At 37.7% G+C, this 24,070-nt stretch overlaps 1 protein-coding gene across 3 annotated transcripts in view; it reads left to right on the forward strand.

Annotated features, from left to right (window-relative positions):
• Positions 1-468: 468 nt before the first annotated feature.
• Positions 469-24,070, forward strand: part of SLC25A14 (solute carrier family 25 member 14) — a 32,516-nt gene continuing 8,914 nt past the window's right edge. The window contains exons 1-7 of one of the 3 annotated variants that reach the window (XM_032757608.2): positions 479-536; positions 667-913; positions 5,728-5,821; positions 7,120-7,267; positions 9,826-9,920; positions 11,219-11,304; positions 18,681-18,776. In XM_032757608.2, coding sequence (XP_032613499.1) covers positions 839-913; positions 5,728-5,821; positions 7,120-7,267; positions 9,826-9,920; positions 11,219-11,304; positions 18,681-18,776 — 594 coding nt within the window. In that variant the 5' untranslated portion in view covers positions 479-536; positions 667-838. Of the gene's footprint in view, positions 537-666; positions 914-5,727; positions 5,822-7,119; positions 7,268-9,825; positions 9,921-11,218; positions 11,305-18,680; positions 18,777-24,070 lie in introns of all 3 variants that reach the window. The other 2 variants (XM_032757609.2, XM_032757610.2) reach the window with 2 other exon arrangements.

Below are 24,070 nucleotides of genomic sequence, written 5' to 3' on the forward strand. Positions count from 1 at the left end.
TGTCTCATTTTCCTACTTTTGTTTTGAAGCCTTTGCCCCACCCCCTCCACGTTGCCGCCTTTTTCGTACTGAGCGCGCAGGGCGCTACGCCCACCACTCCCCTTGCCCCACTCCTCAAGCCCTGATACCGGAGCGAGGCCCCTTCCTTTTCTAGTCCTTCCACGCGCCAGGTGGGTGGGTTTCGCGGTGATGAGGCGACATCTCTTTCCCCTCTGGCGAGCACGTTAACTGGGGAAACTGCCAAATTCTCACGCCTTAGCTGCCCTGCTTCCACCTCCCGCAAGTCCGTTTGCTCCTCTAGGCCTCTGCGCCGGCAGTGCTTCTGACCCTCGCCTTTAGAACCCTGCCGCTTCCGCCTCTTATTTCGCGCCTTTGTTTTTAGTTTTGGAAGGGGCGGAGTTGAAATGACTGCGCCGCCGTTGCCGAAGCAACGCCTTGGTTACTTCCGTTGGTTTCAATGCTTCCGGGTTGGCGCTGCAGTGGCGTTTCCGACTGTGGGAGCCTCAGCTTCCCAGTCGTCCGATGAGCCCGAGCAGGTGAGGGGGAGCTCCTGGACTTCCAGGCTGGGGAGCGGGGCTGGGCCGCGCCAGGCCGCGCGGGGCCGGGCTGGCCTGGTTCCCGGCCTGGGAGGGGCTTAACGGTCCTCTGGTCTCTCTCTCCCCTCAGCTGAGTCCCTTCCCTGTCTTTCACTCTTCTGGCATCGGTGGTTTTACTTCTTCGATTGAACCCTGCTTCCTCGACCCCCCTGGGAGGCCGCCTCCTTCAGGCGCCTCCCTTCTCTCCACGAGCTCGCTCTGACAGCTGAGGAACTGGCAAGATCCTGCTACCCAGAGGGTGAATGGGTATCTTTCCCGGAATAATCCTAATTTTTCTAAGGGTGAAGTTTGCAACGGCGGCCGTGATTGTAAGCGGAGTAAGCAAACACCTCCATTGTATTAGTGTGAGGGATACTGTTGAAAGATGCTCCCCTTCGGTTTCTACCCCCTGTCACTCCTGAGGTCAAGGCATTGAAGGCATCTATTAAAATGCAGTTGTTACTTGATTGGCATGACAGCTGTTATCAACATGAATTAGTTTCTCAGACAGGATAACAGCAGGGACATTTATAGTTTCCTGTCAGTGATTCCTTGTTGTTGTTGTTTTTCCCCCCAGCCTAGAGATGCTTAGCGTTATCATGAACTCTTCCCTTGTCTTCATTCCCTACATCATCGAGTTCTTTGTGTCTTCACTGGAGAAGTCTATCTCTAACCTCAGTGCCAACAAGCATCTTTGTCTGCTGTACTTTGCACCATCCTAAGCTAGTCTCCCTGCCTCTCCCGTTTGTAATGTAATCCACTGTGTTTGCTGCAGCCCTAATAGGCTAAAATGTGGTGGATTTCCTCAAGTCACTTCGTTGTTAAACACACACACACAAAACATGCAGCCCCCTCCTACGTCCCCCACCCCCACCCCTTGTTTTCAAGCCTTTCAACATAACATGCTCCTTATCACACTTCTTGTCTGATACTGTTTCAATCAACAAGGGAATTCTCTGTTCCAGTTAGTTTCCTTTCTTCTAAGGACAAACCATACTGATGCCTGCTTCTACATGCTGTGCTTGTTCCCACATTTGTGTTTCTGTTCATTCTGTCTCTTCCCTGCCCCTCTCCCTTACCTGCACCTAACCAGGTTGTACCTACCGTCTCTCAAGGTTCAGTTTAGGTTCTCTCACCTCGGCAATTTTCAAATTAGTCAATCCCATGCTGGTTGTAGTCTTTTCTATGCTCCTCTTGCTCTTAAAGTTTGTACTACACAGTTTAGCACTTAATTTTTCTCTAACGCACTACTTTGATTTCTTCCACCAGATTATAATCTCTTGAAAGGCAAGTACTGTATTTTGTACTTTTTTCCCTGTCCCATCTCATTGGTTATTCAGAAAAGATAGGTTGAATGGTAAATATTGTCTTGGTGCTAGAACGAATATCTATGTTTTTCAAATATGATTATACCCAAAGTGCATTGCAGGTTTGGGCATTTAGCACGCCTTCAATAAATATCTGCTTGGCTCTCCATTGTTACCTTCTGAATCTGAGAATCTCTAATTTCTACTCTTTCTTAAAGGAGAAAGCAGGAGAGGCACCCAGAGTTTCCTGACCAGATCTTGGGAGTAGTATAGGGCAATGTAACTTGTATTGTAGGACATTCTTACTTTCACTCATTAGTCTATCAAATTCTCCGAAGTCAGATCTTCAGAATAAATGTTGGCATTTTGAAGACAATTTTCATTGGTTTCTTTATACAGTAAAAATATTTAGGGTACTATATTTTTATTTTACCTTAGATATGATTACTTTTACCCATATCTGGAGTTAGCCCCTACAAGTTAAAATAATTTTTAGAGGGCTTGGGGTATTTTACATAAGTAATTCTTTGCAACAAAAGCAAGGGAACAGGGTTCGTAGGCAGAGAACATCTGGGGATCAAGATAGTGTCATACACAGGGTGTGTAGGATTGGCCAGGTCCAGCAAGTTACCTTCCTGGTTTCCCCTGCAATCTTTTATATAAGGGCTGCATACATAGGTAAAGGACGTCACACTGCAAAACCAACTAAGTATTGAATGGATGTGTATTCAATTCTATGCAAGCTATAATGGGGGTTATAAAAAGTACCATGAGATATAGTATCTTCCCTTGGGGATCTTACTTAGTTAAGAGAGGAAATAACATTGGACATCTTGAAGTTGACCCTCATCCTAGTCATTATTTTTATGCCTGAGATTACGATATAGAAGGGATAAAAGAATGTTCAAAAAATATTGCACACCTGTAGAATAGGTGTGACACAACACGCATGCATGTAGACAACTTTATGTAAAAGACTTGGAGGTTTCAGCTGACAGTTTAATGATTTGATAGTGTGATGTGGCTCCCAAAAAAGTGAGTGCAATTTTAAGCTCTAGCAGTTGAAGTATAATGTGTCAAATGAAGAGAACGATCATGGATATTTAGCTCGAGAAACATGAGATGTAAGAGAACATCATAGCTGTCTTTAAATATTTGAAGGGCTTGCCTAGGGAAAAAAGAATGCATTTGTTGAATATTACCTCCAAAGACTGGGTACAAATTAGAGGAAGACAGACTTTTGGCTCAATATGAGGAAGGAGTGTCTAAAAACAGATCTGATCAAAGATGATCCAGGATTTCTTCATAAGATTTTTTCCTAACATTGGAATGAAAGAGATTTTACTATCAGATGGGAGTAGGGAAGTCATGATTGTGGCAATGGTGGGTTTTGCCTGTGGTCTCCAGATTTTTGGATTTCATGGGCCAGTAAAATGTAAATGAAAGTGTGGGGAGGGTACACAAATACAGGCTAGTTAGCCTATGCTCCAGTCCCTAAATTAAATTAGACAGTCCCTAAATTAAATACATTTAGCTGAAAAAAAAAAGGACTAAGTGCCCTTATTTTTTTCATTTCGCTCCAGAATTGTGGGAACTTCATTAGGGAACCACTGGGCTAACTGGCCTAAGATTCAGTGACTGGTCTTTCATCTTCCTGCCATATCCTCCCTGTTCCCTGCCTTTCACTGATTCATCATTGCTCCCTGAGCACATTTTCCTTATTAAAGGGCTGGTAGCAAGTTGTGAAGTTCTGATAGAGGCTTTCTCTGTAATACAAAGAGTTGAAAAAAGTTGTAAAGAGAAAGTTTTGGAGAGACAACTTTATGTAAAAGTAGCTGTCTGAAACCTTTAAGACTATTTGGGGCAATCGATACATTTGTGAATGGAGAGTTAATTTTTTCCTCACAAACTCAAAGAGGGGATATGCCATGGTCTTGCTTTTCCGTCTCTCCTCTCACCATATGTGTCATATTTTACTATCAATCCTAGTTGGAAAATGTGGGCATAGCTAGAAATGGTGATAAGGTAGTATTTAGTCTTCAAGACTCCTATTTCCAGCTGCAGTTGATATTCGAAGTGGCTATTCCTACTTTGCTCATTAGAATTCTTTTCAACAACTTTCCCCCAAAAGGGCTATCTATCCCAGACTCTATATGTACTATGCTTGAAAGGAAGCCTCCATAATGATTTTTGTGGCCTGTGACTAAAACATTTAATCAGCATGTTTGCTATCTTCTCTGGAAAATTGTATTTTGCTTAGTTACAGAGAATTCCTTATGTGGAAACAAAGCAAAACCTTTAAAGAGATACTGTGACTCATAGCTGCTAACCCCAGATTGGGCAATGGGAGGGAGGGGTGGGCAGCAAGTAATATCTGTTAAGATGTAAATTTGGGTACTTAAATTTTAAAAAATGTAATAATGATAGTTAACTAACAATTATTGAGCTACGTGCCAGGCACTTTTAAAGGTGTTTCTCATATATTATTTAATTTTCACAACAACCCCATTATGATATAGTTTTTATTATTAGTTCCATTTTACAGTTCAGAAAGTGGAGGCATAGAGAGATTAAATAACTTGCCCAAGGTCACAGAACTAGTAAGTGGTGGAGTCAGGAAATGAATCTGGAGTTAGCATTTAAATTTTAACAGTCTGACTTCAGGAGTCTGCATTCCTGACCATAAACCACTTGGAAGTTGCTTTTGAAATTCAGAAGTATACATACTGTGAAGCTCTGAAAAAGGAATATTTGAAAGAAATCTGAGAGTCCATGCTAAGAACAGATACTACTTTCAGGTGGACCAGGATTTAGTAGGCAATGCCTAGAGCAGTTCTTAAGTGTGGAAGCATCAGCGTTATTTGGGATCTTGCAAATTCTCAGGGCCATACCACCAATCAGAAACTCTGGAGGAGAGGCCCAACAATCTATGGTTTAATAGACCTTCTAGATGATTCTAATACATGCTAAAATTTGCAAAACTTAGAGGCCAGAGCTGTGGAAAAAATAAAATTCAAGAGAGAACAAGCTGAAAGTGGCAGAACAAGAGAGTAAAGCTGAAAAGATTGATGATGACAGGTCTAACGGGGGTGGGATAGGGAAGGAGAAAAGGGAGGCTGGGAGCAGAATACGTTGTTAAAGAACTAGAACATAAAAGAAAAACAGTATTTATATGTGTGTGTTTTAAAAGGTCAAGAGGAAGGAAAAGGAGATCCACTAGATGGATGTACGTTAATGTCAGAGGGAAGAGAGACATCATATTGCTATCATTCCTTTGGGCGCTAGAAGGAAGGTGAAAAGGTTCTTAGCTCAGCCTGGGCCTAGTTGGGGGGACAAAGTTATATATAGCTAGAAACCCTATAGTGGAGAGATAGGAGGGCTAAGAATATGAGAGAGTAGTAGTGTGAGCCTGTGCTTTGCACCTGAATCAAGCTAACTGAATACCATGAACTGCTTTTATGAGATGCCTCAGCCTATATAATTTGAATTCCGGGTTCCTTCATTTGTAATTATCTAGTTGAATGTCAAAGCTGGGCGTGCTGGATGGACCAAAGCCTCTTCTCTGGGTGGGGATGAATATAACATTAAAGAAACTGGAGAGAATGAAGGGCACAGGTCAATCTCTGAGTGAATCACACGCCTACCCCTACAAAATGTCAGTAAAGAACAAACTCATGATCATCCAGCACATAAAACAGGATCCCCCATTTTGTGTCATTCCACTTGGTGGGGTTTTTCCTCTACATCTGTTTTATTTGCCAATTTTGTTTATCTAAATTATATGATCAGATGCTAACAAATGCTCCTCACTCTTGTGCCTTGTTCTGATTTGTGTTTATTTTTAGCACCAGAAAAGTACCACTGTAAGTCATGAGATGTCTGGTCTGAATTGGAAACCCTTTGTATATGGCGGCCTTGCCTCTATCGTGGCTGAGTTTGGTAAGAATGTGAGAAATGACAAATCTGCATTATACGGTATAGATGGTAGCTTATGATGATGGTTATTTTTGGTGAAAGCTAGATAAAAAATAAGAAGCTCGCCTTATTTTGAAAATTGTCTCAAAGCCATGAAGTAATATTTCAGAGAATGTACTACTGATGGTATGGCAGATGAGTTAAGAAAAGTCAAACTGAAGAAAGCTTTTTTGGTAGTTTAGTGATTTGTTAATTTGCTAGGCTTAAGTAAAATACATGAATATATAGAGGGAGTTGATATGTCATAAGGGTTTTTGCTATATTTCTGTATTAATAGTCTTTTATACTAAATTATAAGTTTATTTGTACTGAAAGTCCTTTTTTTAAACCTCTGTCCCATTTTAGAAGAAAATGTACTAACAAGACCAAACAAGATTCTCTTCTACATGATTTTAATTTTGAAATATTTTTAGATTGTCGTTTTTTCATCTTCCAGATATTCTCTTTTCTAAACTATTCATAAATGACTACTGACCTTCTTGGCATATCCTGTGGTGTTGTGATATTCGGGTCATCAGTGACCAGAGCTACCTAATCACCTTGTTCGTTTTACACCCTGAAATATGTTTTGTCAATGTGATGACCACTTCTGTTTGTTGATGTAAAAGGTTTGGTTAAAGAAATTCCCCCCCCTCAAGCACTCTGCTGGTATTAGTCCTGAATTACCTAAGGGACCAGGATGAGTAGAACCAAATAAGACTTTGCCATTATCTTTCATAATATTAGGGGACTATTTGTTTCTTGTAAACAGATAAAAGAAAAACCCCACAAAACTTTGTAACACTATATAAGAGCGTCTGGAGCAGCAATCCCATGCTTTCCTATCTTTGTGAAAATTTGGGGAGATTTTATGAGACACAGAGGTGGGGAGACTTGGGGTGGGAAGGGGCAGGAGGGAGACTGATAAATGCCAGATTGTATGTTACAGATGAAATAAAAAACAACATTTAATTATTTTGCATTTATAATAGGGCAATCTGAAAGCATTTTATTATATTACAGTTTGAAGTATATTGTGGGTCAATTGGTGCTGCCTATGTATAGTATAGTGCATTTTTCGCTTACCACATGCAACTCATGTCCTCTGACAGTGGTATTCTACTAGAGCTCTTCTATGTGTTATAAAAAGGACTTTGTCTTAGGATTCAAATATTGTCCTTGGCTTATATTTAGCAACAACTTAACTGTGATTCTTTGGACATTTATGAGTGTGTTCATAAATGTCCAAATGAGTGTACATTTATGAGTGTGTTCCTTTACAGGGACTTTCCCTGTGGACCTTACCAAAACACGACTTCAGGTTCAAGGCCAAAGCATCGATGCCCGTTTCAAAGAGATAAAATATAGAGGGATGTTCCATGCGCTGTTTCGCATCTGTAAAGAGGAAGGTGTACTGGCTCTCTATTCAGGGTGAGACTGGTTCTTTCCTTATATCATTAACAGAAATGCTTTTTAAAGAAGCCATAGTTTTCAGCTGTCTGATAGTTTGTGTCCGTTTCATATTCACCATTTTAACTTGTAATTCAGTATTGATATGCCAGTTTATATTTCTCCTGCTTGTAAGTTTTGAACTTTGGATTTTGTGTTCATTTGGTTGTAAGTGATAATAACATTTTAAAATGGATATGTTGTTGCAGCATAGACTTTCTGTGGATTTCCCGAGAGTCACTAATAACCACTGTTAATAACAGCACCAATTAATTATATGTATTTTTGTGATATCCCTCCTGAGTTGGCAAATTCTGACTTCCTTTAAAATTTTTCTCTTTGAAAAAATATTATTCTTGCAGTTTAAACAGAAAGTGCATAATGAGAGAGAGGGAGACCCATCTTTATCATCACCTTTTGATTAGCCATAAGTTTGTGGTTTACTGTCTAGTTTGTAGTTCATCTGTTGCCAGTTTCCTAGGCACTCCTGCATCTAGGCTACCAGTTTATTACTCAGAGAATAGACATCAATTTTATCGTTAAACTATGTTACATCGTTAAACTATGTTAGACTTAATTTAAAAGGTAATTTTCTTGGGAGAAAAATCAAGTAGTGTATCCTGAAGCATCCTGAAGATGATCCACCATCCTGATTTGTGGATCATCTGTTTCACCTTGTTCTTTCATCAGCATGGATCATCACAAGATATTTTCTGATAGCAAGCAATAAAGTCAGAAATATGCATATTTAGTCATCATTTAAAAATCCTAACCATTTGAGCTGCTGCTGTCTTTCTATTTATACCTCCTACAGTATAGTTCTGCAATTTGGAAGAATCCCAAAGGAGGTATGAATGAGAATGTCTCCAGTTTAAAGGAGAACTTAAATAGGGTGGAATTTTGGCTCTAGTACCTCCTTGTTGATGTGATTAAAGACATATCTGCAACTGTTAGGAAGTGGAGGTTGATTTTTTTAAAAAAATCTTTATTAGGTGAGCAATGATGTATAATTCTTTTTATACATTGATGGATTCAATTTACCAATATTTTCTTAAGGAGTTTTGCATCTAAGTTCATGAGAGACATTAGTCTGTGGTTTTCCTTTTTTGTACTGTTTTTGTCTGGTTTTCGTATCAGGGTAATACTAGCCAAAATAAGTTGGGAAGCATTCCCTCTTCTGTTTTCTGGAAGGAACTGTGTAAGTTTAGCGTTAATTTTTAAAATGTTTTGTAGAATTCCCCAGTGAAATTATCTGGGGCTGGCTATTTCTTTTTGGGGAACATTTAAATTCAGAATGCAAATTCTTTAAGATTATCATAGTTTGGGGTGCTATAACAAAATAACATAGACTGGGTGACTTATAAACAATCGGAATTTATTTCTCACAGTTCTGGAAGCAGGAAATCTGAGATCAGGGTGCCAGTATGGTCAGGTTCTGCTGAGGTCTCTTTTCTGGGTTGCAGACTGCCAAGACTTCTCATTGTATCCTCACATGGCAGAAAGAGTGAGGGAGCTCTCTGGGATCCCTTTTATAAGGGCATTAATCCTGTTCATGAGGGCTTTACCCTCATGACCTAATCACCTCCTATTACTATCATATTGCGGGTTAGGATTTTAAGATCTTGATTTGGGGACGATACAAACATTCAGTCCATTGCAATGAGTATGAGTTTTATTCAGATTATTTGTTTTATCTAGTTGAGTTTTGGTAGCTTGTGGTTTTCAAGGAATTTGTCCATTTCTTCTAAGGTGTTGAATTTATGAGTATAAAGTTGTTTATACCATACTCTTATTGTCCTTTTAATGGCTGCAGGAATTGTAGTGCTAGTCCCTGTTTCATTTCTTATTTGCATCTTCTCTCTTTTTATCTTTGTGAGTCTTACTAGAGGTTTATCAATTTTGTTGATTTTTTTTTTAAAGAGCCAACTTTTTGTTTCATTGATTTTTCTCTATTTTCCTATTTTCAATTTCATTGATTTGTGCTTTTTATTATTTTCTTTTGCTTGCTTTGGGTTTATTTTGTTCTTCTTTTTCTAGTTTCTTGAGGTAGGAGCATAAATTATTGATTTGAGACTCTGCCCCCCCTTTTCTTTTAAATGTAAGCATTTCATGCTATAAATTTCCCTCAGCACTGCTTTGGCTGCATCTCATACATTTTAATAGGTTGAATTTTGTTGTCATTTAGACCTGTGAATTAAAAAAAATTTCCTTTGACAGTCACTTGTTCTGACCAATAGATTGTTTAGATATATGTTGTTTAATTTCTAAATGTTTGAGGATTTTTCTTATTGATTTCTGGTTTGATTCCATTATTGTCAGATAACACTGTATATGATTTCAGTTCTTTTAAATTTGTTCAGGTTGGTTTTATGACCCAGAATGTTCAGTTTCTTGCTGAGTGTTTCATGAGTGCTTGAAAAAAATCATATTCTGCTGTTGTTGGGTGGAATGAGATGGGTAGTGCAAATAAGTAGGCTGTCTAGATATGTATAATCTGCAAATACATGTTGAGAATAACTTTTTTACTTTTTTTTTTTCAGAATTGCTCCTGCGTTGCTAAGACAAGCATCATATGGCACCATTAAAATTGGGATTTACCAAAGCTTGAAGCGCTTATTCGTAGAACGTTTAGAAGGTCAGTATACTCACCCTCTTTTGAGGTGATACTCAAAGGTATTGTTGAAATCATGCTTAGTGAGAAATGTTGGTCATGAGGTGCCTGAGAATGGAGGAGAGTCACTGCAAAGACAAAGTGAGCTTGTTCTAACTTGGAATAAATTTTTGCAGAGGTGATATATGAATTAGAGACCTGTTCTTCAAATTTGTCCCTTTTCCTATCAACAAAAAAGGCACGTGATCATCCCAAAAGAAACATGGAACAATCTTGTCCAGAAAATTAATGCTATCTTCATCAATAAGAGGAATTCAACTGTAAGGCATTTTCTAGCTGGCAATTTTGATAAGCTTTTATTAGGCGGAATAATTTTAGGCTGTTTTCTAAATTCTGATGTACCTATGGCTACCTTATGCATATTCAGCATTATCATATGTCTGTTTGCTGCTGTAGCATTTTCCATCATGATACTACACTAAATGGTTATTTTACCACAGGCCTGGGGCTGTTGGATGTTTGGGGACAGCTGGAAAGCCTTTCGGTTAGTAATGTCCTTTGAATCACTTTATTGTCCTAAAATCAACTTTTTCTGAAGACTTTTTTTGGGGATTGTGAAGGGTTCTCTTCCACCTCTTTCTGAAATATTTTTCTTTCATAGATTCTTCACTCGGGTTTATTTAGTTTCTATTTGTGGGGTCTTCATGGTGTGAAGGAGCGGTACAGATTGAATTTCACTATAGAACAATGTGCTCTGTGGTTTCTTTGTTCTTTTTTCTCACTGAGGAGATTTACTTCTAAATGATTGCTTTTTCATATTTGACTACAGAAATCTTTTGTAAATTAACAGAGGCTAGGAGAGATCTCAGGCCTATGAAAATTAATATTCAGATATGTTTTTTGTATTAGACATAAGATTTTCTCTTTTAACATTCAGTTCCTGAATCTTTAGAGTTGATGATTACCCAGAAAAAGACTTAAAAAGTATGTTCTTTAGATATTTGAAAAGGTCGAAGGGGAAATACCACCTTCTGAATTCGTGTGTGGGATACTGATAGTTATGTAGAAGAAAAGGATGTGTTCCAGTATCCTTTAGAAATAATGATGTTTTTAGAAGTGATTTATATTTTACAAGTTTTAATATATTTTAGCACTGAATTGAGATCTAGAAATATTTGAGTTTCTTGATTTTCCTAAGCTTTTTGGTTCATTTCTAAAGTCATCTCTCTAACCAAGTTTCCCTTCCTCCAGTAAGTCAGTACTGTGTTCTCAAACTGGTGCCTAATACGAGCAGACCTTTCTTTTTCTTTTCCTTTTCACAGATGAAACTCTTTTAATTAATATGATCTGTGGGGTGGTGTCAGGAGTGATATCTTCCACTATAGCCAATCCTACCGATGTTCTAAAGGTAAGAGAGATACAGTATGATTTGAAAGGAGCGTAAGGTTTGAGTCAGATTTGGGTTCAGATTCCCACTCTGTCACTTGCCAGCTGTAGAACCTTGGGCAAATCAGTTAACTGCATTAAGCCTCAATTTCATCATTTGAAAAACAAATATAATACAGTGTTTATAACATAGAGTTGTAAAGGATTAGTGATAATATATATATATAAACTGCCTATCATTGTACTTGGTGTAGTAGATGCTCAATAAATGGCAGTCAATTTATTATGATATGCGTTAATCCACTGGTCTTCACACTGGGGTATGCAAGACCCTATAGGTTCTTTCCAAGGGCTATGCAGTTTTATAGGAATCAATTTCCAGATCTCTTACATCCATTCGTACTCCATCCTAAAACTGGTATGAGAATGAATCTGTTCATAATAGCTGTTACTCAATTTTACAAAAGAAAGGTACGTCCCCACCTATTCTAAATCTTGGTATGGTATGTTGACCTGTGGTATAACCTGGGATGCCAAACAGAGGGGTAAATTGAAATACAGTTTTTGGAGAAGCCTACTTTAGTAACTAATTTGGGTACCTTAAGTCTGTAATGCCTCTGTCTTTCCCTGTCTTATTAATATTTCTATTCAGGGTGAGATTTGGCTTTAAAAATGGTATATTTTGGCCTGTATTGGAATATTCTGAATTCAGAACCAGAACAGTATAGGTTGGTGGTGCTGACTTGTTAAGAGTATAATTGGATTTCTTTAAGGTTTTTTCAAGTCACAGACTGAAACATTTCTTTTAATATAAATTTTCATCTTATTTCATAAAATGGTAAATATTTTCTACTTATTAACGTATTTAAACTTATGATTAGTTAAAAGCACTAAATATAGGATTAAAATGAGGGGAACCCAAAGTTTTAAAAAATTATTTTAAAATTGTTTTAAGGGGATTGCGAGAAAAAAGTAAGAGGACACATGCTTTTTTTAATTTGACCACTAGTGAAACCACAAGTGGCTAGGTTAGCAAAGGAGAGATCTGTTTATTGCAATTCAGAGAGGGGTTTGAGAACTGAGAGAAAGACATGAAAAACAACACACATGAAATAAACCACTGGTGGTTGACGGATAAAAATATGAGACAGTCTTTCTGGACTAAAATGATAGTAATTTACAGAATTTTTATATCATTTTAGATTTACAGAACAATTTTTTTTTCCAACGTTTAGATTCAGGGAGTACATGTGCAGGTTTATTACATGGGTATATTGTATGATGCTGAGGTTTGGGATATGAATGATCCCATCACCCAGATAGTAAGCACAGTACCCAACAGTTTTTCAACCCTTGTCCCCCTCCTTCTCTCCCCCCTCTATTATTCCCTGGTGTCTATTGTTGCCATCTTTGTCCATGAGTATGCAATATTTAGCTCCCACTTATAAGTGAGAACATGCTATATTTGGTTTTCTGTTCCTGCATTCATTCATTTAGCATAATGGCCTCTAGCTCAATCCATGTTGCTGCAAAGGACATGATTTTGTTCTTTTTTATGACTGCATAGTATTCCATGGTGTATATGTACCACATTTTCTTTATGCAACGTTGGTGGGCACCTAGGTTGAGTCCATGTCTTTGCTATTGTGAATAGTGCTGTGCTGAACATAGGAGTGTATGTGTCTTTTTGGTAGAATTATTTATTTTCTTTTGGATATATACTCAGTAATGGGATTGCTGGGTTGAATGGTAGCTCTCTGTTTTAAGTTCCTTGAGAAGTCTCCAAACTGCTTTCCAAAGTGGCTGAACTAATTTACATTCCCACCAATGGTGTCTAAGCATTCCCTTTTCTCTGCAGCCTCGCCAGCATCTGTTGTTTTTACTTTTTAATAATAACCATTCTGACTGGTCTGAGATGGTATCTTGTTGTGGTTTTGATTTACATTTCTCTGATGATTAGTGATATTGTGCATCTTTTCATGTTTGTTGGCTGCTTGTATGTCTTCTTTTGAGAAGTGTCCGTTCATGTCTTTTGCCTACTTTTTAATGGAGTTATTTGGTTTTTGCTTGTTGAATTAAATTCCTTATAGACGCTAGATACCAGATTTTCATCAGATGCATAGTTTGTGACTATTTTCTCCCATTCTGTAGGTTGTCGCTTTACTCTGTTGGTAGTTTCTTTTGTTGTGAAGAAGATATTTAGTTTAATCAGGTCCCACTTGTCAATTTTTTGTTTTGTTACAATTGCTTTTGATGACTTAGTCATAAATTATTTCCCAAGGCCAATGCCCAGAATGGCATTTCCTAGGTTTTCTTTTAGGATTCTTATAATTTGAGGTCTTACATTTAAATCTTTAATCTGTCTTGAGTTAATTTTTGTATATGGTGAAAGGTAGGGGCCCAGTTTTATTCTTCTGCATATAGCTAGTCAGCTATCCCAGCACCATTTATTGAATAGGGAGTCCTTTCCTCATGCTTATTTTTGTTGACTTAGAACAAGTATTTATGAAGAGAATTTAATTGGAGAGCTCCTTGTTCCTCTTACTCTCAGCAGACAACCCCACCTCCTATGGCCTGGCCTTATACCTCTCAATTTCGTGTCCTTTCTACCTTACAGGTGTAAACTTACTTCCATCTATACCCATCCTTATCTTGTCTTACTATAGTGGTTTTCCAGACCAGACCAGTATTACCTGGGAACTTGTTAGAAATGCAAATTATCAGGCCCCATCCAACATCTACTGAATCAGAAAGGGTAGGATGGGGCCTAGCAGTCTGGTTTGACAAGCCCTTCAAGTGATTTTGATACATGCTCAAGTTTAAAAAAAACCTGGTTACTCTACTTTTATTCACTTCTGTTTCATCAGAGACCTTTCTCTGTCGTTTGTCCTCTTTTATCTTCAGTGTCTTCCCCTTTACTGGTTATCTGCTCTCAAATGATAAATATGGTCAAGTCTCTCGATCCTAAAATATTTTCTTGACCCTCTGACCTCAAAACACCATGCTATCTCTTTTCTTACCTTCTCATCCAGATTTTACAAAAGAGTAATCTTTACATTCCATTTCCTCCATAACCTGCTGTAATCACTCCTGCTACTTGATTGAAATCACTCTCCGCAGAGTCAGCAGTAATGTCCTCATTATCCAATCCACTGGACATTTTAGTTCTCATCTTACTTAACCTGTTTTGACTAATTCCTTCTACTAGAAGTTCTTTTTTGGTTTTGTTACTACACTATTTAGATTCTGCTTCTAGTTTTCCTGTTCCTTAGTTTCATTCATGGGCTTCCTTTTTATGCACATACTTTAAATCTTTTTCTTCTCCCACCCAAGGTTCCATCTTTAGCTCTTTTCTCCTCTTCAGTCTCTCCTTGGTGGCCTTTTTCATTTTTTTTTTTTTTACTATTATTATTATTTTTTTTGAGATGGAGTCTCGCTCTGTCTCCCAGGCTGGAGTGCAGTGGCACGATCTCGGCTCACTGCCAGCTCCGCCTCCCGGGTTCATGCCATTCTCCTGCCTCAGCCCCCTGAGTAGCTGGGACTACAGGCACTCGCCACCAAGCCTGGCTAATTTTTTGTATTTTTAGTGGAGACGGGGTTTCGCAGTGTTAGCCAGGATGGTCTCGATCTCCTGACCTCATGATCTGCCCTCCTCGGCCTCCCAAAGTGCTGGGATTACAGGCGTGAGCCACCGTGCCCGACCACCTTTTTCATTCTTAATACTTTAGCTCTCACTATATCAGTTAGGTTATGGGCTAAGCTACTTAAGTATCCAGGATACTTCAAACCAAGTGATAACAAACTTATCTTACAGTACAGTTTATAAAGCAGAAGGACAGAAACATTTTGACCTTTTTTGTGATTGGCTATTGTAAATTATCCTTCTTTTAAAGGCAAGCAGCTGTTTAAGGTGATCGTCTATAGTTATTGGTTTCATTTCACTGAAGCATTCTGACAAAGATGTAAACTTATGTTTTGTGTTTATGATTAGAGATAGCAGTTCCGAGGAAATAGGATGACTTAAGTTTCGGTTACCTGATGATGGGTGGCTGGTCTTGGGGTTTATCTCAATTGTTGCCTCCATTTTTATCTTTAACAGTTTAAATCTTTATGTAGTTTTTGATAAACAATTTCAAACATATGAGTGAGTAGAAAATAACATAGTACAGTGAACGTCTTTGTACACATCACGGAGGTAGCTAAGATTTTGCTACACGTGCTTTTTTATTCCGTTTTTCTGAATTATTTTAAGGCACATTCCAGACATTGTCATTTTCCCCTATATACTTTGATGTGCATTTCATAAAAGCAATATTTGTCTATATAACCATGGTGCTATTGTTACATTTAACAAAATTAACATTTATTCATTAGTAACATCTAATAATCTATGTTCACATTTCCAGACTGTCTTATATTTTACAGTTGATTTGTTTAACTTGGGTTCCAAAGCCTATGCATTGTATTTAATAGTTATGTTTCTTAAGTCCTTTTTATGCTAGAGCACCCCACTCCTGTCCATATACCTTTTATTTATTTATTTATTTATTTATTTATTTATTTATTTATTTATTTGCTTTTTGCCATTAACTTGTCAAATAAATGGGATCAGCTCTCCTTTAGAATTCCCAAGTTTTGGATTTGTCTTTTTGCTTCCTTGTGATATCATTTAACTTATTCCTCTAAATCTTCTCTCTCTGTAAAAGGAAGGTTTCTGTAAAGGTCATACCGAGTCATTTGAGGAGGCACACAGTGTTTGGTTGTCCCAATATAGGGATGTTAAGATTGATCAGTGGGTTCAGGCATGACAGCCCGATTTCTCCTTTGTAGTTTCCTGTCAATCCTTCATCTAATGGTTTCATCCATTGGTGGCCATTACCTGAATCAGTTGTTTCATTTAAGGTTGCAAAGTGGTGATTTTCTAATTCCTCATTCCATCCATGTTTCTTAGCTAGAATTCTTCTGCAAGGACAACCTTTTTTTTTTTTTTTTTTTTTTTGAGATGGAGTCTCGCTCTGTCACCCAGGCTGGAGTGCAATGGCATGATCTCGGATCACTGTAACCTCCACTTCCTGGGTTCAAGCAATTCTCCTGCCTCAGCCTCTCGAGTAGCTGGGATTACACAGGTGCACACCACCACGCCTGGCTAATTTTTGTATTTTTAGTAGAGACGAGGTTTCGCCATGTTGGCCAGGCTGGTTTCAAACTACTGACCTCAGGTGATCCGCCCACCTTGGCCTCCCAAAGTGCTGGGATTACAGGCAGGAGCCACCGTGCCTGGCCAAGGACAACTTTTTCTCATTTAGTAGGGCTGTTTGGCTGTTCTGAAATACAGGCAATTTCCTTCTAAGCAAGACACTGGGAAGTTTCAACCATTATTTCTGTTCATGTTCCATTCTGAAGGACTTAGTTCCATGGCTACATCTAGCTTCAAGAAAGGAGAGTAGATTTTGGGAGACAATAATCTACCACACTACCCAGACCTACTGGGTCATATAAACTAGAAACCCAGATCATCTTTGATTCTTCTATATCTTTGCTTCCTTCTAGTATTGGATTAGGTATCAAGTTTCTACAGATTTTGCCTCATCTATATTTCTCAACTTTGTCCTTTCCCCACCATTCCTGTTGTAGGGCCTCATCTCAGTAGCCTCCTAACTTGTCCCTTCACTCTAGTGTGTACTCCACTCCCTCAGCCCATCTCCAGATGAAGCTGGAGAGATCTATCTAAATCCATATCTGATCTACTATGTACTGCTTCTTTGCCTTTGTGCATGTAACACTTTCTTCCTGAAACGTCTTTCTCATTTTCCTGGTGAATTTGTCCTTCAAGACCAGGCTCATAAACAGGGCCAGGACTAGGGAAAAACAAGCAAGGCAGTCCCCTTTGATGCAGAATGTAAGAAGGTGCCACAAAACTCAGTAATCAATATAAATAACATTTGTATGCAGTATTTTTAAACAATCAAAATTAATGCAAAAAATTCATGATGAACCAAATACCAAAATTTCATATAACTCATCTCATTCACCTTACCCTAATCCTGGCCCTGTTGAGTCCTAGCTTTAGTTAAATTTGATATTTGATTCATCATGGCTTTTTGTGGATTAATTTTGGTTAAAAAATATCATATTGAGACATCATTTATCTTGATTACTGAATTTTTCTTGCACTCCCTTACATTTCATGCCTAAGAAAAGTACTTCACTTGCCTCATGCTGGTCCCTCTGTTGCTCAAGAATCACCTCCTTAAAGAAGTGTTCTACTTACCACAGTGTATTAGTAGTTTTCATTTATCTTTGTGATAGTTCGTATCTTGATTTAATGGGTTTAGGTTTTTATAATGATAATATTTGAAAACTCTTGGTAGTAACAGTTAACTTTCTGCATAAAAGCACGTTGCCATTACATGACTTACTAAAGACATTTGTTGAAATCTAGAATGGTAGCATGGTGCTTCATAAAAATTAGGCCTACATTTGCGCCACTAGTATTTAGTGACTGACTACTAGGATTGTGTGTGTGCAGAGTCTGTGGGAAATTGTACCAAACCTTTTACATGGCCATTTAATGCTATCTTTCCTTTCTTGCAGCTCTCAAAGGCCACTTGCCAGAATATAATATCATGCTTTTTATAAATAGAACTCAACTTAAGGTCTCATAAACATAAAATTATATTTTAAAACACATTTTTCGTTTTTATAATTACGTAAGCAATGCATGTTTAATGTAGAAAAATATGGAAGGCAGAAAAAACACAAAAGAGAAAAATGCTTACTTGTAGCCTCACCACTCAGACATAAACCACTGTAAGTATTTAGTTTTATATGTTCACCTCGTCTCTTTGCTGTGCTTATGGATATTTTTAAGTTTACATGTTTTTTATAAAAATGATATAGTACTTTGCAATTTTTTTTCTGGTTAGCAATTAATTTTTTATATCTTTCAGTGTCAGCAAATACCATTGTACAACAAAATTTTATGGCTCCATAGTATTCTATTAAATGAATATATAATTTCTGTAGCCAATCTGTGTAGTTGTTGTTTTTGGATATTAAGTGTTTCGAATTTTTCACTAAATGAGTCATTTTTTAGTCCTGCTGAGTACTTGTTCTTTCTCTTTTCCAAATTTTCTTCTAGCTCCAGAAATAATAGACTTAGTGTGAGGAATGTGAGGCTGATGAAAATCATCTTTATAAAATACACTTTGACACAAATTCTTTTTCTATACAGTTTAACTAATTAACTTTATCATAATAGCAGATATTTTTCTGGGATTCCTGAATACTGCTTTTTAAATTTTAGATGAATTTAAAATGAATTTAAATGAACTTAAAATGAATTTAGCATTTTGGTTCTCTCTGACAAAACAAAATGTTCACCTCTTTTCATTTTAGATTCGAATGCAGGCTCAAGGAAGCTTGTTCCAAGGGAGCATGATTGGAAGCTTTATCGATATATACCAACAAGAAGGCACCAGGGGTCTGTGGAGGGTAAGTACTCTTCTCCTGCTATTATCCTACAGTCTCAGTTCCTACAATTTGCAGAGAATTTTTTTTTGTATAAAGACATAAAATCATGAATTATAATCCAAAAACTAAGGTAAGAAACTCCTCATCTCCCTTGAAAGGCTGAAAAGTTATCGTTGGCCTTTTATTTCTGCATAATGTTTGGGGATTATATAGGTGGGGAAAGTTATTACATTATTTGAAATGGCCGTTTCGATCATGTTCACAGTGAATGTAGTTGTTCAGTGTATTTTTTTTTTTTGCCAGTTCTGTACTAACACGATGATGTATGTCTTTGTAGTGCTTATGTTCAAAAGCTGTTACCGGCCGTGTGCTGTGGCTCATGCCTGTAATCCCAGCACGTTGGGAGGCCAAGGCAGGTGGATCACTTGAGGTCAGGAGTTCAAGACCAGCCTGGCCAACGTGGTGAAACCCTATCTCAACTAGAAATACAAAAATTAGCCAGGCATGGTGGTGCATGGCTGTAGTCCCAGCTACTCAGGAGGCTGAGGCAGGAGAATTGTTTGAACCCTGGAGGCGGAGGTTGCAGTGAGCCAAGATCATGCCACTGCACTCCAGCCTGGGTGACAGGGCGAGACTCTGTCTCAAAAAAAAAAAAAAAAAAAAAAAAAAGAAAAGCTGTTACCTTAAACAATTTTTTAACCTAAAAAGTATAACATGTACTGTAAAATATTGAGAAAATATAGAAAAGTAAAAAGAAAAAAAATCCAGTAGTCCCACTGCCTAGAGATAATTTCTGTTAAACTTTTTGTCATATTATCTTTCAGTCTTCTATCTATACTTTGCTTTTCGTCATTGTTGCTCTAACTTTTTAATCCCTAATTATTGTAATATTAATAATATTATTAGTAGAATATACAGAGAGAGTGAAATGGGAAATCTATTAATAGACTTTTAAATAAAAATGAAAGCTTTGCTATTTTTCTTCCTTTATAATTTTTCATAACGAAAATTTCAAGCATAAAGAAAAATTGAAAGAATAGAACTATGAAATACATACCTATGAGCTGGATTCGATGGCTGTTAAAGTTTGATCGTATTTGCTTTATCTGTTTATGTGTATACACACATACACTCTTTTTAGCTAAGCTAAATGAAAGTAGGTTGCAGACATCATGGCACTCAATTAAATTCTTCATTGTGCATCTCCTAAGGATAAGGATAGTCTTCTACATAATAACAATACCATTATCATATCTAAGAAAATGAACAAGTCCCTAATACTTAATATCTAGCCCATATTAGAATTTCTTGTTAATGAGACTAGGCTAATTTATAATTTATTTTCTTCCTTCCTTCTTTCCTTCCTTTTTTTTTTTTTGACAGGGTCTCACTTTGTTGCCTAGGCTGGTCTTGATCTCCTGGCTTCAAGTGATCCCCTGGCCTTGGCCTTACAGATGTGAGCCACCATGCCTGGCCAGGCTAGTTTTCTTATAAAGCGTTTCCTCATTGTGTTTAACTTGTTTCTCTTTTTTTTGTATTTCCTATAAACTGTAAATAGGGTCCATTGGCTTGATTAGATTCATGTTAAACATGTTTAGTAAGGGTGCTTCATAGGTGATGCTGTGTATTTCATACTGCATCACAGCAGGAGGCACATAATATTAGTTTGTCCCATGATTAGTGGTGCCAAGTTTGATTATTTGGTAAGATGACATCCACCAGATCTCGCCATTGTAAAACATAATTTTTTCCCCTCCTTTGCAATTAGCAAGTAATCTGATACGCATATATCCTAATATCTAATCACCTTTCATCTAACTAATGGTCTTTGCATCCATAATGGTCCTTGAGGTTCGCTTTTTGGTAACAGCAGGGTACACTTGCTTGATATGTCTAATTTAAAGCTAGAAAATAGAACTAACTAGAACTTTCTCACAACTGATGACAAGGAACACAAACAGAGGAATAAATAGAATTGGAGATTTTTTCACAGGAGCATAGCTACTTTATTTTTTATTGTAGTAAAAAGTAGACATAACATAAAATTTACCATCTTAACCATTTTTGACGGTTCAGTAGTGTTAAGTACATTCACATTGTTGTACAACTGATCTCCAGAACTCTTTAGGTCTTATCAAACTGAAACTCTATACCCATGAAGCAACTCCCCATTTCTCCTTCCCCTAGCCCCTGGCAACCCCCATTCTATTTTCTGTCTCTATCAATTTGACTATTATAGGTAATTCATGTAAGTGGAATCACACAATATTTATCTTTTTGTGACTAACTTATTTTATTTAGCATAATGTTCTCAAGGTTCATCCATGCGGTAGCATGTGTCAGAATTTCTTCCTTTTTAAGGCTGAATAATATTCCATTGTATGTATATACCACATTTTGTTTATCCATTCAACCATTGGACATTTGAATGGCTTCTGCCTTTGGCCTATTGTGAATAATGCTGCTGGGTAAATGGGTGTGCAAATATCTTTTTTAGACCCTGCTTTCAATTCTTTTGGTTATATAGCCAAAAGTGGAATTGCTGGATTCTGTGGTAAATCTATGTTTATTTTTTGAGAAACTGAACATAACTGTTTTTATGATCCAGGCTACTTACATGATCTAGGCACCTAACATAAAGAAGCAAAGTACATTGTTGAATGTATTCTTCTGAGACAGGCATGTTTTATTTGCATGTTAAAAATACAGGACTTATTTTTTCATTTCAACAAGAAAATATGTTTACATTTTTCTTCAAACATGTGCTCATCTTTGTTTATCTTCCTGCTCTGATTGTAACATGAATACTGAAAACATTTCACTTTCTTCCTAATTTCATTGTAAGAAAAAATAGCACGAGCACAATAACAAAGTATAACTAGCACTTACCACAGAGTTGGAGAGAGAGTAGCGTGGTAAGGACTGTGGTCCTGGAGAGCACGGAGAGCACAGTCCCCTTTGAGAGAGGACAGGACAGCTACTCCTTAGCTCCAGCCCATTGCTGCCATGTGTTGACGGTGAGCCCAGTGTGGTCAAATTTTCTGGCCTTTCAAGAGAAGCTGGAAATCTGCATTTCTGTGTGAAATATCCTGATTTTTACATATTAACAGCCAATTCAGTCTTTTGGAAACACTGTGGGCCACTCAAAACATGTCTATAGCCTCATTTTGGCCTGTGGGCTCCAGTTTGGGGCCTTACTGTTCACCAAGGCAGTCTTCTGTGAAGGGTACCCTCTTTATGAGAAGCAAGCCAAAGAGCCAGCAAGGAAGGTACCCTTCAGCTAGCCAGCCATATCAGCACAATCAAGCATCTTGGCATAGCTGTGTCACTTCCACTTCATTTTATTTATTTATTTATTTATTTATTTATTTATTAATTTTTTGAGATGGAGTCTTGCTATGTTGCCAGGCTGGAGTGCAGTGGCGCGATTTCAGCCCACTGCAACCTCTGCCTCCTGGGTTCAAGCGATTCTCCTGCCTCAGCCTCCCGAGTAGCTGGGATTATTATTATTATTTTTTTAAGTGAAAGCAAGTTTATTAAGTAAAGGAATAAAGAATGGCTACTCCATAGGCAGAGCAGCCCCACTTTATAAATTGAGTTTGGGAACTTAGAGATAACTGAAAACTTTTTAATATAGTAGTTATCCCAGAAAGCAGATGTCCCCATGGTATGTTATTTTCAATTTTAACTGACACCTAAACACAGTTATAAAATTAAAACATGCATTGTGAAAATGTAAAAAGAAATAGGCATAAAAATGAAAATTAACATCTCTTATCCTAATACTAGAGGAAAAAAATATTTTGATGTATTTCATTCTAATCCTTTCTAAGAATTTGGCATGTGTGTGTATACCTTTTCCCCTGAAGATGGAATAATACTATATATAATTTTATGCCTTGCTTTATTTAACATGCTATCATGCTATCATAAGCGTTTTCTTGTGTCATTAATATTCTTCAAACATGTGACTTTTAATGCTCTAGCAACCCTGTGTTGTAATGTGGGCTGTGATAGGAGCATCGTGCTAGTGAGTGAAACCCTGGTAATGTTACCACAGCAGGACTTGTAAGCGAAGGACCACTTTCCCTTGGGTTTTCCTCTTGTTTCTTCATACCTTTGGTGTCACCCTAGCGTTTGTCCTTTCTGCACATCTGAAAATTCTGTGAATTAAACTTGAAAGCTCTCTTCTCCCCACTGATTTTTGCTTCATGATTTTATTTATAACAGCTTTATTGGGAAAATTCACATATTATAATGATAATTCCCAAATTCTTTATTGAGATAATTCACATAAAATTCACCATCTTTAAAGCATGCAATTTAATTGTTTTTAGTATATTCACAGATTTGTGCAGCCATTACCACTGTCAAAGTTTAGAGCATTTTCATTACCAAAAAGAAACCCTTACCCTTTACCCGTCCCTTCTCATTTCCCCCAGCCCTCCTAGCTGTAGACAACCACTACTCTACTTTCTGTCTCTATAGATTTGCCTGTTCTAGGTATTTCCTGTAAATGGAATCAGGCAATATGTAGACTTTTGTGACTGGCTTCTTCCATTTAGCATACTGATTTTAAGGTTTATCCATGTTGCAGCATGTATCAGTACTTTATTCCTTTTTATGGCTGAATATACCATTGTGTGGATATACCACATTATATTTGTCCCTTCATCAATTAATGAGCATTTGAGTTCTTTGTACATTTTGACTATTATGAATACTGCTATGAACATTTCTGTACACATTTTTGTATGAACATATATTTTCAGTTCTCTTGGGTATATACCTAGATGTAGAATTGCTCGCTCATATGGTAATCTGTGTTTAACTTTTTGAGGAAGTGCCAAATTGTTTTCCACAGTGGCTGCCCCATTTTACATTCCCACTGACAGTGTATAAGGGTTCCTGTTTCTTCACATCCTCACCAACACTTGCTCTTTTACTTTTTCTTTATTTATTTTTATTTTTATTTTTTTTGAGGCAGGATCTTGCTGTGTTGCCCAAGCTGGAATGCAGTGGTGCAATCATAGCTCACTGCAGCCTCAGCCTCCCAGGCTCAGGTGATCCTCCCACCTCAGCGTCTCAAGTAGCTGAGACCACAGGCACATGCCACCATGCCTGGCTAATTTAAAAAATTTTTTAAAGCCGGGCGCGGTGGCTCACGCTTGTAATCCCAGCACTTTGGGAGGCCGAGGCGGGCGGATCACGAGGTCAGGAGATCGAGACCACGGTGAAACTCCGTCTCTACTAAAAATACAAAAAAAAATTAGCCGGGCGTGGTGGCGGGCGCCTGTAGCTGGGACTACAGGCGC

Source organism: Hylobates moloch, unplaced genomic scaffold (genome assembly GCF_009828535.3).
Source record: "Hylobates moloch isolate HMO894 unplaced genomic scaffold, HMol_V3 SCAFFOLD_7, whole genome shotgun sequence".
Taxonomy (NCBI): domain Eukaryota; kingdom Metazoa; phylum Chordata; class Mammalia; order Primates; family Hylobatidae; genus Hylobates; species Hylobates moloch.